The sequence below is a fragment of the Syngnathus acus genome, chromosome 5 (assembly GCF_901709675.1).
Source record: "Syngnathus acus chromosome 5, fSynAcu1.2, whole genome shotgun sequence".
Classification (NCBI taxonomy): domain Eukaryota; kingdom Metazoa; phylum Chordata; class Actinopteri; order Syngnathiformes; family Syngnathidae; genus Syngnathus; species Syngnathus acus.
This window is the reverse complement of record NC_051091.1, coordinates 6,201,956-6,218,243: the sequence shown is the minus strand read 5'-3', so window position 1 is coordinate 6,218,243 and position 16,288 is coordinate 6,201,956. Positions and strand designations below refer to the sequence as shown.

General features: G+C 46.3%; 2 protein-coding genes and 2 non-coding genes across 7 annotated transcripts; 1 reads left to right on the top strand and 3 right to left on the bottom strand.

Annotated features, from left to right (window-relative positions):
• The first annotated feature begins 80 nt into the window (after positions 1-80).
• Positions 81-8,989, top strand: ubap2a (ubiquitin associated protein 2a). 4 transcript variants are annotated; one of them, XM_037251260.1, is made up of 27 exons: positions 81-182; positions 1,583-1,720; positions 1,932-2,009; positions 2,131-2,241; positions 2,369-2,531; positions 2,612-2,698; positions 2,778-2,841; positions 2,968-3,062; positions 3,185-3,237; positions 3,330-3,400; positions 3,590-3,779; positions 3,844-4,111; positions 4,190-4,485; positions 4,577-4,803; positions 4,886-5,165; positions 5,255-5,294; positions 5,379-5,556; positions 5,663-5,708; positions 5,826-6,111; positions 6,184-6,275; positions 6,511-6,558; positions 6,639-6,732; positions 6,834-7,241; positions 7,412-7,516; positions 7,608-7,675; positions 7,828-8,019; positions 8,186-8,989. In XM_037251260.1, exons 2-27 carry the CDS (start codon positions 1,625-1,627, stop codon positions 8,279-8,281), a joined length of 3,732 nt encoding a protein of 1,243 aa, XP_037107155.1. In that variant the 5' UTR covers positions 81-182; positions 1,583-1,624; the 3' UTR covers positions 8,282-8,989. The 4 variants fall into 4 exon arrangements, with proteins under 4 accessions (XP_037107155.1, XP_037107154.1, XP_037107153.1 ...); XM_037251259.1 differs by having other exon boundaries at positions 6,508-6,558; XM_037251258.1 differs by having other exon boundaries at positions 3,185-3,243.
• Positions 8,990-10,653: 1,664 nt separating this feature from the next.
• nop56 (NOP56 ribonucleoprotein homolog) lies at positions 10,654-15,947 on the bottom strand. The gene is made up of 12 exons (XM_037251964.1): positions 15,841-15,947; positions 14,930-15,019; positions 14,742-14,856; positions 13,888-14,052; positions 13,468-13,666; positions 13,144-13,331; positions 12,742-12,893; positions 12,457-12,557; positions 11,966-12,114; positions 11,643-11,764; positions 11,368-11,472; positions 10,654-11,118 (listed from the first exon to the last, which is right to left on the bottom strand). The coding sequence occupies exons 1-12, from the start codon at positions 15,841-15,843 to the stop codon at positions 10,813-10,815; spliced, it is 1,695 nt and encodes a 564-aa protein (XP_037107859.1). The 5' UTR covers positions 15,844-15,947; the 3' UTR covers positions 10,654-10,812.
• LOC119123756 lies at positions 11,539-11,605 on the bottom strand. Its single transcript, XR_005098135.1, has one exon. It is a non-coding gene; the product is annotated as a small nucleolar RNA SNORD57 (small nucleolar RNA).
• LOC119123758 lies at positions 12,983-13,102 on the bottom strand. The gene has a single exon (XR_005098137.1). It is a non-coding gene; the product is annotated as a small nucleolar RNA SNORA26 (small nucleolar RNA).
• Positions 15,948-16,288: the final 341 nt, after the last annotated feature.

Below are 16,288 nucleotides of genomic sequence, written 5' to 3'. Positions count from 1 at the left end.
ATTAGAATGGTTGTCATTTTTAATGAGCAGGACTATCACGTACGCACGAACCATTAAAAATGTGGTTGATGTCACACAAGCAGAAGCAAAACAAGTTGTGGCCAGAGGACGAGCATCCAACTCGGTCGCCTTAATCACGTGACCACCTTGTCTGCTGCTGGCTGAGTGAAGCGTGTTAGCAGGTAATAACGGGATTTTCTAAAACACGTTTTCGCTTATTTTGCGCCCAATTTCTCAACGCGTTCAACTGTTTTTATTGAGTATACTTGGCGCACGTAGTCGGTCGCCTGCCTGGGCGATTTTCCTTCATCGAGGCTGTGAGAGGTGTCTTTCGCAATTTTTCTGTTGTCTTGGTTTCCCAGCGAGCAATGTCGTGATGGGATTGTATTCCGCTCTAAGGCCTTCTTCGTTTCTTTCGATACACTTTGCCTCGTTGCTTGTTGTCTTATTTTGGATGCTTGTGTAATCGGCGTTTGTAAGAATGACGTGATCTGAAGATAGGGCAACTCTTAAACGAGCTGATTAGACGATCGATTGTTAGCAACTCTGACCAGATTTAGATAGCATCAATTGCTAACGTTAGCTTCACCCCAGCTGCCTCCGAGACTCGCTCGCCTGGTGTTAGCATGTTAGCGAGCCTGCCTCGCTGGCGAGGACAAAGAGGCCCCCGGTATCATAATCATCAAGCTTTTCGTTTTTATTCAACCGTGACGCTCCTACGACATGATTTTTCATCGCAAAGTCGAATGTAAATTCATTAAGTCACGCAGGGGCTGTAAATAAGTCATTCTATTAGGGTGATGTTAGCGTTACTCTAAACATTCGTCCCCTTGGCTATTCCCAAATAAAGGACATTCTGAGTAATGTTGTAGTTTTGTGTGTATATTTACTCGAATGTCACCCCTAAATGAAACTCATTTACTTGGGCTTAAATCAGCAAAACCAAACCATTTTTAATGAATGGGATTAATTGTCAGGATCACGACAATAATAAAATCCCTAATATCGATTTGATTTGTAAATGATTGCTGCTGAAATGATTTAGTCAAGCATACGATTTGAAATGTTTCTGACTTAAATCAAGCCAGCTCCTTGGCGTTAGCTTTGTTCAGTTCAGCAACCAATGGTGTCACTGTGTTTTTAATGACGTCACTCGGCCGATGTAAACTGCGCTGTTATTGTTCTCGCAACTGTCAGTGAGCAGAGGGATAAAAGTTAACTTCGCATTTACGTCGTGCATATTTGCTGATTTTTTATTCTGTTAGTATTGTGCAAGAACTATCTGCTGGCGGGTATCAACATTTCATTAAGAATTTGCAGTATGCATCCAAAATAAATTGTATGTAGTATTGTGTGCATTATGCCCCTACATTATTTCCTGCTGCAGAATGCAGGCACACACGGACTTTTTTTTTTTTTTTATGCAAGTAGACACTAGGTCACTCTCCCTCCTTGACCTAGATATTCAGCAATGCTGTTACATCACCAGACCAACTGTGTAACACAAATATGTTGCTATGTTATGCTGGAGCAGTGTTAACACAGTTGTGAGTTTTCTTTTGTTTTCCTGTTTCCTCGGCAGGTTTTTCTATTTTGTACATACAGAGTTTTGTATATACTGTATATGATGAGCTCGCTGGGCAGCGAAAAGGCCCGGGGCCCTCGTGAAAAAGTGCCGTCTGCTGCCACCCACACATCTCAACCACAGAAACAGATACAGGTGAGAGTCTGCAGCCACGCAAATGTCGAAGGAACACGCACTTCAGAGCTTTTTTCCTTGCCGGGGGACATGAAATCATTATTACTGGAATTGTGAATAATATGTAGAACATTTAAAGTAATTCATGAAGGCTTCCCTCTTTAAAAAAAAAACAAATAGGGTGAAGCGCTGTTTTGTCAACTGTAATGTTTTTTTTTTTCTTGTGTTCCAGGCTACTGCTGAGCAAATCCGGCTTGCCCAGATGATCTATGACAAGAATGATGCTGACTTTGAAGACAAAGTTAATCAGGTACAGAATCATTTGTCTGACAATAATTTGTGTGAATGTTTAACAAACTGATGGAAGAAACCACTGACTCTTCCTCACCAAATGATTACAACTGTTTTTATCTGCTTGGTATTTCCCTAAGCTGATGGAGGTTACTGGCAAGAACCAGGATGAATGTATGGTCGCGCTTCATGACTGCAACGAGGATGTGAGCAGAGCCATCAACTTCCTCCTGGAAAGCACCTCGGATATGGTAGGCTTGTGCCATACAAATTTCCCTACCATTTTTTTTGAATGAATTGAAAAACCTATCTGTTATTAACCAGCACCGAACTGCGACATGGCAGCTTTCAACTTTTTTGCTGCCGCTTTGTGTTTAGACCTCATGGGAGACTGTAGGGAAGAAGAAGCCGCTGGTGAAGGAGGCTCCTTCGGAAAGCAAGGAGAACAAGGAAAACCGGGAGAAGAAAGGCGACAGGGAGGCGAGCAAGGGCCGTGCGTCATCCAACCGCAAGGGCAAAGGCGCCAATCGGAGCCGACAGGGTATAGCGTCTCGATACATCTCCTGTCCCCCACAACTGTCGCCGTTGTCACCTTAATTTTGGCATGCGCATTTGTATCAGGTGCTGCTCGTCCTGCAGAAAATGGCGTGGAGGTGACACCAGTGGACAAAGGCTCTGATCGAGGAAAGAGGGCAAAAGGTGGTCGAGGTGAGATGGGGAATTTTTCATTCCAAAATAGCATTATACTTGAGTGGCTCTTGCAAATGTTTGGCTGATGTTTACGCAGGCTCGGGCGGTCGCGGTAGAGGCAGAGGACCAGCTACCAGCAGGTTCTCAGCCCAAGGCATGGGGTATGTCAAAACTCACCCCATATTGGCAATTTATTATTTGATCACACCAAATAATTTATTAGACAGCTTCAGCTGAGGCTTTCATTGGAAATCTGTAACATGAGTCCCGCATTTATTATTTCCCAGAACTTTCAACCCCGCGGACTATACCTCAGAGGCGGGGACAGGGACCACACAGAGTGAGGCTTGGGACACTGCGGCTAACAATACAGATGAAATGGGTTTGTGTTGCGTGCAAGGATACAGTCTTCGTTGATGAAGGTGGCATCTGCTCAACCTTTTATTGACACCTTCTGTGTCTTTCACCTCATTCGTCCCTGACATGTTGTTTACTTTTGTTTAGCTAATTGGAGGAACCCGGTTGAAGACTACGGACCCGAAGACTGGAGTGAGGATGTTAGTGTGAGTCTTCACGAAAAGTCTGTCAGCAAAATGACTGATGTTTACGTCATATTGTTTTTTTTGGGCCTATATTTGTTTTATGACAGCTCTCGGAGACAAAGGTCTTCACTTCCTCATGCGCGCCTCCTACTGAGAATCATATCACTTCTGGCCAAAGGTGAATAACTGACATGTTCAATAAATTACAGTGTGAATTTTTAATGCATTAAGTTTGAATCAGCTTCCTTGCACACAAAAGTCAGCTCGGGATTGTCGAGTTCACATGTGACCCCCAAGAGCTTAAGCAGCAATTAAAATGGATGAATCCAACTTTTTTAACCGCTTTGACCTAATTGTCGTTCTGTAGTCTGGACCTAGCCTCTCTGCTGCAGAAGCCTGTAGTGGGTGGAAGAGAAGCACCCGCCTCCTCCTCCACTTCGCAGAGTCTGGTCTTCACCAACTCTCACCACCATCCGCCGCCGCCGCCACAGCAGCAACATCAGCCTCCCCCGAGCCGCAGCACTGCCGGTGGCACCAGCTATGCTCATGCTGCTCTGGTAAACCAAAAAAATATTTAGAAAAAATAGATAACATGTAACTCATGCCTTTTCCCTGTGCCAGTCATCAGTTCTTGGTGCTGGTTTTGGAGACCTCGGGCAAGCCAAGAGGCCTCCACCCAGTGCAGGAGCGCAGATACTGGAACAGCTTAAGGGTCCGGGCTTGGGTCCTCTGCCGTCGTCCCAGGTGGCACATCCTGCCAACACCCAAGGCAGCCCTTCAATCGGTCGCCTGCCGAGCCTGGGAGCGCCAGTACCTCCACACTCTTCGTCCAGCTGGGACATGAAGGCGCCAGAATCAAACGCCACCACGCTGACCTCACAGTTCAGCCGTAAGTTTTCTTGCCAAAGCCTTCAGCTGGGGACTGACGTACAAGCGTGCCTCACTGTATGTTTGGGTGCATCTGCAGGTGAGTTTGGCCTCCAGCCAGAGCCTTCGCTTGTGCTGAGTCAGCTCATCCAGAGGCACAGCGGGCCCTCCTTGCCACTGGCGCGCCAGCCCAGTCCACCATCTCAACAAGTGGCCCCCGCATCCGCCTCCTCTGCTTCCCAGCACAGCGGCACGTCGGCGCAGGCGGGCCCAGTCGCGGCGGCTGCTGGTCCCAAACATTCGGGCGCCGGATTGGATGCTCACGGCTGCGGGACGTCGCAGCAGCAGCGGGCACAGCTGAAAGGTCAAAAACGAAGGATACCTCCAACGTCAAAGGTAAAAGTTGTTGCTGACAATCAAATGGTGAGCGACAGACAGTTCGGTTAAATCTTAATGTTGGAGTGTGTAAACGTCTTTCTTGTGACAGATCCCCTCGACAGCCGTGGAAATGCCAGGCTCCACTGATGTCCCCGGTCTAAACCTTCAGTTTGGAGCACTTGACTTTGGCTCCGAGTCTGCTTTGCCAGAGTTTGGAGTTGTGGACAACGCTGTCAGTGCCGCATCCAGGGAATCCACGCCGGCCCCTGGCCTGGTAGCGCCCGCGTCAGGACCAGGGACTCAGAGTCAGACAAGCATGTACTCCAAACCCCTCGGGTACTGATGGATATCATTGTTTTAGAATCGCACTGTTATCTCACGAAATGCGTCAAACAAACGACTCATTCTTGTCTCGTAGTGAGTCACTGGGAAGCTCTCTCTCTGTCGACCTCCCTCTGCCCCTGTCGTCGTCTGAGCCGGTGTATCACACGTCCTCGACGGCACTCCCCAGTCTTACGCCCTCGTCGCTCGGTCCCGTCAGCTCCGGCACTCCTCCCTCGTCATCGCTGACCACATCGACCATCTCGTCCTGTTCCGTACCTCCCTTCTCTACTGTGGGAGGAAGCTACGATGGCTCCTTGCCACCTCAAGCACGACTGGCCTTCTCCCAGAGTAAAGAAACGTCTGGACCGGTTATGGTGAGGAGAAATCAGATACAGACGTTTATCATTGACCTCTAATTGGTTTAAATTTAAAAATAAAAACAACATTTTCCCCCTTATCCTAGAATGGTCTGAATGGAGTAAGGACATCTGCAGCTTTAGACAGTATGTTACCTCGCACAAATCTATTAATAGTTCCCAGTACATACAATTAGTTCTTTTATACAAGCGTTGCCATACTGTGCTCAGTTTCCTCAGCAACCTCCACACCAAAGCCCGACTCTCCGTCTCTCAACGCCAACACCAACTGCGCACCGCCACCCTCCTCCCACTTAACCCCCTCCACATTGCCTGTGCAGAGCTCCAGCACGCTCTCCAGCCTAGCACAGGAGCTTCCCTCAGCTGGCCAGCTCAACGCTCTCAACAGGTGACACGCTCGCGCAATGAACAGCAAGCTTCATTTCATCGCTATCACAAAATGAGTGAACAACTTGAATCCTTTGGACAATTGTTTTTGTGCTTTGTGTCTGCAGCCATGTCAACAGTCATTCCTCAGCTCTCGGCTCCAGTTCTCTCACTGTAAGTGCGTTTGGTAGCTTCTGGGGGGGGGGGGGGGGGTGATGCCACTTACTGAGGCTAAATCTTGCTAACAGTATAAAGATACCAACAAGCATACCGACTTTGTGTCCTCCTCAGTACACAAGTGTCGACAGCAGCAGCGTGAGCGCTCTCACTCCCGCCTCTACGTCCTACACGTCGTCGCAACCTCCGCCTTCGGCACTTCACTCGGTCCACAATAGCAGCAACAGTAGCAGCGGCGGCGGCATCGGTCACCTGGCGAACATGTCCGGCATGAGCAGCAACATGAGCGGACTTCATTCCGCTGCCACCAGCGCGGCCCTGGGATTCGGCTCCAATGGAGCTACCGGCACATCCAACCTCTCTGGACCAAGGACCGCACCCTTGCTGTCCTCCTCCACTGGTAAGCAAGAAAAGAAAAATGTGTGCTGGTAATAGTCATCGGGTCGGGTAATGTATGTTATTTTGTTAACAGGTAAAGCCCCGCCAAACTTGTCCCAAGGCGTTCCTCCTCTGCTGCCTAACCAGTATATCATGGGCCCAGGGGGACTGCTCCCAGCATACCCAGTAAGGGTCACTGTGCAGTGTTTTTGATAACAGCAAAAACTTCTCTATGCTCCTTGAGAGTGTTTTCATTTTGTGTGACCGATGGTCTCATAGCGCAGATTTTCACTTAGAGTGGTTTGTAGTGGTATTCTGAGCTATTCAAAAGATGTCCTCTTACTTCTCATGTACACTCCTAAATAAAATAAAAAAAGCTGTTGACACATCAGATATGAAATATATGTATCTTTCACAGCAGATTTACGGCTATGAGGATCTCCACATGCTCCAGTCCCGACTACCAATGGTGAGTCTTAAATCTTCATCGCTCCAATTGACTTGAGTAGTTGCTTTGGACCGGGTCCCAATCTTGTTTTGTGCCCTCAGCCCTCCCTGCAGGATTACTATGGAATCACATTCCCCGGCCCCACCGCCACGCTGTCTAGCAGAGACGGGAGCCTTGCCAACAACCCCTACTCAGGTAGAGGAGTACTTTGATGGTCATTGACCACATCTATCTTCATCAAATACATCCATACTCCTGACAGCGGGGCTGCATGATAAGTCTGCCTCTGTGTTCAGGTGAAGTCACAAAGTTTGGAAGGAACGACTCCACCTCTCCTGCACCACCCACAAGCCTGGCAGCCCAGCAGCAGCCCCCACAGGGCCAGAACCAAGGTCCGAGCCAGAGCCAGCCTCAGCCTCCTCAGGCCCAGCCGCAGGGCCAGCACCACAGCAGTCAGCAGGCCTTCCTGCCTCCGGGCTACAGCTACACGGGGCTGCCTTACTACGCCGGCGTGCCCGGCGCCGTACCCAGCGCCGCCGCCTTCCAGTATGGCCCCACCATGTTCGTTCCCCCGGGGGGCCCGGGACCTGCCTCGGCCAAGCAGCACAGCATGGGTCTCAGCCTGGGGAACCCGTCTGCCAGCCCGTTCCAGCAGCAGACGCAACAGCAGCCCAGTGGCTACGGCCAGCACACCTTCAGCTCAGGTCGGTGACTGCGTACCGTCGTTTTTAACATATTGTCCATTTTTGGTCAACAAAGAAGAGGACATAAAAAAAAAAAATAGTATTAAGTCTCAATGTTCAGGGCAAAAAGTCACAGTTGCGTTAGTTATCAAAGTCGTTACGCCCAACAGAGTTGGTTCTTTCCTTTTTAGGGTATGAGGAGCTGACAGCAGGACCAGCCGGAGTGGACTATAGTAAAGGCTACAATTCCTCCTCTCAGGCACAAGCCAAATCTGCTGCTAGCGGGCCCGGTAAAGGTAGGAGACACATTCAACAGCTTACCATAACTCCCCCAATTCGATCATTAATGTTTTGGGGTGTTGATCTCGTTTGCGGTGTCACTTGCAGGGGTTTCGGTGACATCCAGTAACTCCGGTGTGCCAGACATCAGCGGAAGTGTTTACAATAAGACCCAGGTGAGCCTTGTCCTCTATTTTACTTTCCAATCCAACTGTACCGAGTAAATGAAGGTCCGTTGGGTTTGTACCAAGGCCAAGCATTTTGTCCACAAAATGCTGGGAGGTTTTGGTCACAAAGTTTCTGTATTTTCTTTCTTCTCGCCCTATAGTCTTTTGATAAGCAGGGTTTCCACGCAGGGACCCCCCCTCCCTTCAGCCTGCCATCTGCGCTGGGGGGTCCAGGACCCCTGAATCCTGGAGCAGCCCCCGGAGGTTATGCACCGGCACCCTTCCTTCACATCCTGCCTCACCAGCAACCACACTCGCAGCTGCTGCACCACCATCTTGCTCAGGATGGACAGGTAACACTTGCACTGAGCTGGTGAATCCCTGGGATGTATCACAGACCCACTTGCAAACATTAATTGTTGTTGTGGGTTAGGGCTAGGGCAGGGGTGGGCAATTCTGCTCCTCAAGGGCCTGCATGTTTTCTCTAATATGTGCATTGTTTCTTGCTTCCATGTTCAGGGTGGTCCAGGTCAGCGTGGGCAGTCCAGCGGCCTGCAGCAGAAGAGCCAAGTCAATAAGTCGAGCTACGGCAGCTCCCCCTACTGGGCCAACTGAAGTCGCTACGCTGTGTGTATATGCATGTGGGTGTGTGCGTGACAGGATGATACATTTGTGTGTGTGTTGTGCGCGAGAGTGCATGCGGCACACTCATGCGTCTGACTGATAAAACAATGGAGGGACAAACCATTTTACAACAGAAGCTAAAACACACTACCACGGCCTCTCCTTTGCTCTGTATATCCCCTTTTCAAATTTATGTCTGTTGTATGTAAAATATATTTATGTATGTATTTATACAGTATATATGTATTAGTAGAACATGAAATGTGGTTTTCTGCATTTTTTTTTTTAATTTTGAAGGGCATTTTATTTAAAAAAAAAAAGAAAAGTGGAATGAGAATGCTCAATCATGAAGTTGGTGAATATACTTGAACACAAAGCATCATGTGATGTAGATTCCTTTTTGTATGCATACATGAACTGAGAACGATGTACATAGAATCTAAGCATCATTTTCATGGCTGAGGCCATTTTTTATTTTTTAGAAGAAATGTTTTTGTAATTTTGGTCTCCTGCATCTGTGAATCCTTATTTGAAGTGTGACTTGAGTTGATAGCTTGATTTTGGGTTTTTTTTCTGCAGTTTTCCCTCCATCTGTCATTCTTCAACTTCTAATAGTTGGCTGCTCACCAGCCAGGCCTTGATGTCATTTTAACATTGGTTTAAACCTTGTCCAAATTAAAATGTAAACTGTTTGAGTGACTCTGGTCTTGGTGATTTTTTTTTTCTTTCAAAAGTCAAAGTCTGCTTTATTGTCAATTTCTTCACATGCCAAGACACACAAAGAAATCGAAATTACGTTCCCACGGTGACAAGACATAGTACACAATATACATACAAGTAAACAACACAAAAAAATAAAAACAAGAAGGCACAAACAATGAATAAATAAGAGTGATGAATAAATAATAAATAAACAAATAACAATAAATAAGTTACTGTCTAGAGACAAAAATATGAACACTAGTATAGTAGCTCTCATGGAGCTTTTATTTGAGATGGTCCCCTCACTAATTGCTTGACTATACACTTTTTTTTCTAAAAAGCCTTACTATACATCATACAGCATTTCTAACTGGCTGCAAAAAATAGCAAACAAAAAAAACTCTTCTGAACTCTATAGCGTTACGTGTGGTGTCCCACAGGTATCGGTACTCGGACCAATTCTATTGAATATTTATATGATCCCGCAGTGGCCTGTTATTAGGAACGCCTGAAAATGGCGGTGTACCTAATGAAGTGTCCGAGTGACGTCACAGATCAAACAGCCAATCAGAAAGTGGGGGTGAGGGCGGGTGTGGCACTTTTCACTTTCATTTAAGCTTTGACCATGATTTTTCCCTAATGAAGTGGCCTGTTATTAGGAACATAGGAACACAGACGAGGGGTCCTGTGATCGGTGGGATGTAAAGTAGACTTGGCGTCGTCGATTTGAAATGCTGCCTTCCGATTGGCTGATGGATAAGTGGGCGTGGTCAGGCATATTTTAGCTGCGCTCTGATTGGTCAGACTGAATTTGGGCAGAGGTAGGAGGCGGGCAGTGGCACTTAGGTTTTTCAGTCTTGAGGTGAACGTGGGTTGCTCTTCTGTCACTGCCATAGTCACGAGTCTTTGGTCGAGTGGTTAACGTCATTGCCTCTGACACGACGGGAATAGTGTTCGAGACCAGCCCTTGGGCTGTACTTTGTCAATTTTCTCTCACTTCTGCATAAAGATTGTGACTCTTATTTTTCATTTATTTTTTTCCTTTCGCTTGTTTAATACTGCTTCATGATTCGCTGAGGTCTCAGGAAGTGGGCGGGGCAATGAGAATGAAATCCGATTGGTTGGAAAGGGGGCGTGGTGATGCAGACGAGGGGTCCTGTGATTGGTGGGATGTGAAGTGGCCGTGGCGTCGTCAATTTAAAATTGTTCCGATTGGCTGTTGGAAAAGTGGACGTGGTCAGGCCCATTTCAGCTGCGCTCTGATTGGTCAGACTGAATTTGGGCAGAGGTAGGAGGCGGGCAAAGTGGCACAGGTTTTTGGAGGCAGTTTTCCGTCTTGTGAGCGTCGGTTGCTCGTCTGTCACTGACATCTTTACGACACTTTGGGGTGGTCGAGTGGTTAACGTCATTGCCTCTGACACGATGGAGCTAGTGTTCGAGACCTGCCCTTGGGCTGTGCTTTGTCAATTTCAATTTTGTCAAAAAAGGTGCTTAAGGTCTAATGGTGTTAGGTGCTTAAGGTCTAATGGGGTTAGCCAGTTCATTTTCAAATTTGTGTACTGAACTTGTTTGTATAGAAAACTTTCCCAACAGACTTCTGTGCTGCACTGCCATCAACGGGGAATAAAGTAGTCCCATGGCACATTGGAACAAAACAAACATGTTTTTGTAAAGAACTGAAGATTTATTTACATAAGTACAAGTAAATTTTTGATAATGCAAGGCACGGGTAAAGCATCTGTACAGTCCAAAAAAAAGGACATGAATAAAGTGATCTATACACAAACATAGTTCAGTCTGGAGTCAATCCATCCCATTCTTCACTCCACATTTTTTTTCTTTTTCTTTTTCTTCTCAGACACTGGAGTTTCTGGGATGACTTCCACTGGCTCAGCTTCAATGACAACCGACTTTCGTTTCTTTTTCTTCTTAGCCGGCGTGTCAGTGTCCTCCTCAGCCTCTACCACAGCAGCCTCCTGAGGCTCAGACTTGCGTTTCTTTTTCTTGGTGGAAGCATCACCTGCTCCGTTCTCTGCAGCCGATGCCTCGTCAGCCTGGACTTCCACCTCTTCCTCAGCCGCACGTTTCTTTTTCTTTTTCCCGGGTGTTTCAGAGTCACCATTAACCTAAAATTAAGATACAGTCACTTTACCATTTTTGTATTCAAGTAAGCTATCAAAATGAAGAGGCATGTATTTACAGCAAGTTATTTCAAATTGTATGACTCGCTTCAGTGATCAAGCCCACTGATTTGGGCCTGCCAATGGTTGGGAGTCAAATTTCTCTTGCATGGTGTTTTCTGAGACCGAACCACAGGCAACAGGTCAGACCTCCTATCAAACCAGCGTATCTGTTTCAGTAGGAGACGCAAGTACCTTGTTGTCACCATTCTCTTCTCCATTTTCAAGGAGCGCTTGCTTCTTTTCACGCTTCTTGCGCTTCTTTTCCTGTTTACGCATCACTTCAGCAGCCGTGGTCACCTGTTAGAGAGCAAAATGATCAACACTTTGTGGGTCATTACTTTGGAAAGCTTCATAATTAATGATGTGTCAGGCTCATTAAATCAGTTTTAACCCTCAGTTTTTATCAGGAACAACTTGATCATCATCCACACCGTTAACTGCACAAGTGACGATAAGAAGTAACTGACCTCCTCCATGGCCTCTTTCATCACGTCGACATTCTTACGCGGTAGGTCGCCAGTCTCAAAGAAAGCCAGGCGCTCCTCCACCTGTTCACGCAGTTTGTCACCAAACACGCAGGTGGGCATTTCTGAAAGGAGGCCAAAACCCAAAATGAATGTTACCGAAGCAACTCGAGTTTCAGTAAATTTCTATAATATTTTAATTGCGATCAAGCTCAGAAAACACTTTCTCAACATCAACCCAAAGGATGAATGCTGTTGACGAAAAATAGTAGCAATCATAGCAGAGTCGACACTAGAAGTATAAATGGGCATTTGAGGTCTCTCACCGGAGAAGCAGTCGATGCGCGAGGCAATGCTGCACTTGTTAGCCAGATATCTGGAGATGCGGCCCTTGTTCTTGGCGGCGGCGCGGCCGATGAAGGTCGAGTGGAAGATCAGGCCGTATTTGGGGGTGTTGCCGCGAGTCTTGAGGGCTCTGTGCGAGATTACAGCTGCTTTCACACGGTGGGAGCGATTAACGTGAAGTAAAGACTGATGAACCAAAGGCCAACGTTGACTTTGGCAATTTACTAAGCGCAATGGACATCCTGACAAGGTTTTAAAAATGTATTACGTGGCAAGCTGCTCCTCTAACCATTTTGCTCTCATCTATCTCAGTGCTGCATGTGGTTGCTCAGACTTTGGGATGCAATGGGGGGGCGGGGATCACTCCCGACAAGACCAAGCGGTCTTCTCGGGTCACCCCGCTCTGCTCCGGCCCAGCCCTGCCATCACTGCAACCACAGCTCTGCCCAGCAGGGAGGGGCGCCCCAGGTACCTGAACAGGGCCTTCTCCGCTCCCAGGATCTGGACGGTGGAGGCGGGGTACTTTGCCAGGTTGGTCAGACTGCCGGCGTGGGAGATTAGACGAGCGCCCACCTGGAAAACAGAAATACTGAATATTGGGAGCATTTTTCTTCAGAAGAAGAAAGCCCGGCAAGACAAGTTGGACCATCAGCACCGGAGGTTTATCCGCACAACCAGTCAGAGGATTGACAGATTATTGGTAAAACATCATTGGTCTCATTTGTTGTATGAAAGCAAGGAAATCCAAGGAGCTCACCACTTCTCCAATCAATGCAGCCAAGTTGGGGGCCACTTGGCTCATCTTGGAGCGCAAGTACTCTTGCAGCTCCAGACGATACGCCCCCAGAGACACCACGCGATTGGAGAACCTCTCGATGTTGATCAAGTCAATAGGCGAAATGTCCATTCCTGCACAAAAAAAAAAAAACGTTCAGGGTCCATTCACCCACAAACTTGATTACCCATTTGTTAGTCACACACTGATTGCTAGCAACACGAACTGTTTCTCCCGACAGGATCCGCAGTGAGGATGACTGCCGCCACTACAGGTTTATGAGAGACTTTCTCTACCCCCTTGTGTGTATCACCAGAGACATTTGTTGGTCCAAGGTGGGTGTTGAAGGGGCGTGGTTGGCAAACGCATCACATCAGGACTAACCCATTGAGGAGCGGGACGCGTCGAGGATGGCCTGCGCCTTAGCGTTGTCCATGACCACCTCCTCCAGGCTTGCCACGCTCTCATCCGTCAACTCCTTCCGGTTACCGATGAGCTGAGCCAAGCGGCAGTACAGAGAGTTGTCTGGCACGATCCTCACCAGCTCGGGGAAGTGGTAACCGTACCATTCGCTGAAAAAGAGACAAATTTTGTTTTGGTTCTTTGTTACCCATCAGTTTCATTTATTTCTTTGCCAGCCCAACGTTTTCCCCAAGAAATTTGTACCGAGGTTTCCAGCATAACTACAATATTGGGCGATTCACTTACCGGACACGCATGGAGAACGTGTTAATGTCCTTGTCGAGCTGATCCAACAGCGCAATGGACTGGATGATCATGTTGTCCGCCCGGTTGACATTAAATTTAACCTTGGCTCGAGAGTAACTGTGGCCTAGACCCAGCTGGGCCTTGGAGGCCGCCACAGCTGTCAGCCCCTTTACCAGCATGTGGAAGTGAAGGCGAATCCCTGACAGAACACACAGGAAAGCAAAGCAAAGGTTGGATTGCATCAATTTGAGCAGTCAGCCATCACGTGAGGAAACGGCTGTTCAGATTTTCAGTATGAACCTTCACAGGTAGTCAGGGTTATACAGTTGCATCATAAACTAACCGTGTATGATTTTTTTTTTTTTTTTTTAATGTGCAGCGGAAGCACAAATTCAACATGTCGTCACAATAAATACAAACCTCTTGTTAATTCTGCCACAACACCACTGGTCTGGATGGAAAACCCAAATTCTTCTTGTAAGGCAGCACCAATTTTGGCATCTCCGACTCCCAGTGTTGCTTTCTTCTTTCCAGATTTAGGAATATTTGTCTCAAGGAACAACTTGAGGTCAGCATGAACCACCCCTGCAAAAATAAAGGACAATATTAAGCTTGACAAATTGACTGGAAAATTCACCCATCGCAAGGGTTTAACTGATTTTGTCCAAGGGACCACCATTATAACCAAGAGGCAACTCGGGGACCACTGCTTTGGTGGAGTATTATCTAATTTTGCACCAAATGAGGATAAGCCTATACAGGCTATTTATTTGCGTCTGTATGTCTATTTTGGGAATTTCAGCTACATTTGACATAAGTTGGATGGGTTTATGATTCACAAAATTAGCTGGAAAATGAACCAAGTCTAATTTAATTTAAAAAGAAAAAAAAAGTCAACTATTTTATATTTCCAATTTCACGGTCTACCTGCAATTCCACCACGGACCACTAGAGGGCAGCAGATCACCAGTTGGCAATCACTGGTGGAGTGCATTCAATTTCATGCTGGTTTTTTTCTGGCAGTCTTGGGGTGCATGTGGCACCACACTGCCTCTCACCGGTACGTTTAGGTATTACAGCAAACCTCTGGTTTGACAAAAAATATTATCCTTTTCCCTCCCCTACAAGTACCCTCAGATGTTCAGGTTTATAAGGCTGTCAGCACAGTCATTCAGTGGATTGACAGATATGAAAACATCACCACATCTGAGTATAATAAGGCAATTACTGATGGGATAAATGCATGAGTTTAAACTCAATGCAAGTTAACTTACCTTCAGAAACAGCATTTATGTTCTCCAGGGCAGTTTGAGCCGACTTAAAAGGGAAAAAGGCAGCCAGGCTCACCATGCTGTTGAATTTGGCCAGACTCAGCACACTCTGCTCCACCTGAAACACACACTTGGCATTGAGTCTCGCATGAACGCGACAAACAAAAAAGTAGCGAGGTAATTCGACCTACCTGAGGCAGCAGCATGCTGATCTCCTCGACTTCTTTGACTGCAAACAACGCATAGCCGGACGCATGCTCGAACAACACGTGCAACAGTACCTTAAATGCAAATATTGAATCATTAACTGTTTCATCAATAATTCAGGATGGGTGTTGTTCTGGCTAAAACAGTTTCTTGCTGTTCGATTTGCTTTTGAGCCAAGCAATTTTGAACTCTCTGAAGCACTAAGGATTTACATTGCATTATAAATACAATCGACGAAAACTGGTTAAAATAAGATAAAACTGGGAGTGCATGATAAAACTGACTGCGTGTTCAAATGGAAACCCATTAGAATAGATCTTTATTGTCATTGTCACATGTACAACGAAATTTAAAGTGCCAACCGATCCGCGCATGCGATAAAAAATATATAGAATAAATAGAATAAAAAGATTAAAAAAAACAAGCTAAAACAGATAAAATTACAGATAAAAATATGCAAGACAAAGTATAGTATCTTTCGGACCACGTCGGTACACCACGTGTTAACCATGGCACCACGTGTGCAAACACTTTCGGGTGGAGCAGCAAACAGCTAATGCATGCTACAAGAAGTTTAAAATCTACATTTTCGGTAGTCATCTGAACTTAAAAACTCAAGTTTATATTTCGACAACATAAGAAGCTGTTAATTTACTGTCAGCGAAAGCGATTCTTTGGTTGAAAGCGACGTGACGCACATTCGCGAAAAGCCAGTCTGCAAGCGGCTAGCTTAGCTTAATAACTTAGCTCAGACGGAAAAGGCCTTGAAATGGCCAGATGAAAACGACGACTTCTTGGTAAAGAACATGCATAGCAATAACTGCACGTCAACAATACTGAGAAAAACTAAGTTTGAAGCCAAGTCATTCATATGTCTAACTTTTTTTTTTTTTACCATGATCGATGAATCTCAGCTGCACACGTCGCGTGTGCGTCCCGATGCTCGTCCTCTTGTGAAAAGACAGCACAGTCACTCTAGTGCTCGACGTCTAGGAGTCAGAATATCGCGAGACCAGAAACATCGCGAGATAGAGTAAAGAAGCCGGTTTGCTTCTCGTGCCACCTAGTGGTTGTATAAAAACAACATCAAGGCGTTACACGTTACTCTAGTAATGAAAGGCATTACTAAAGAGGGCAAAACTGGACAGGAATGAAGTAAGCAGTGGCTCATTTCTTCAACAGACCGTATCGTATTGTTATTCGTGACAAAGTTATTTTGACATTTTTTTCATCTAGTATTTTATTTATTTGACAATTTAACTGTTAGAACTGTTTATAGGCTTGCTCCGACATATGGTAAATTTTAAAGGTATCTCGTGAAAAATGTGTTTATCTTGTGTATT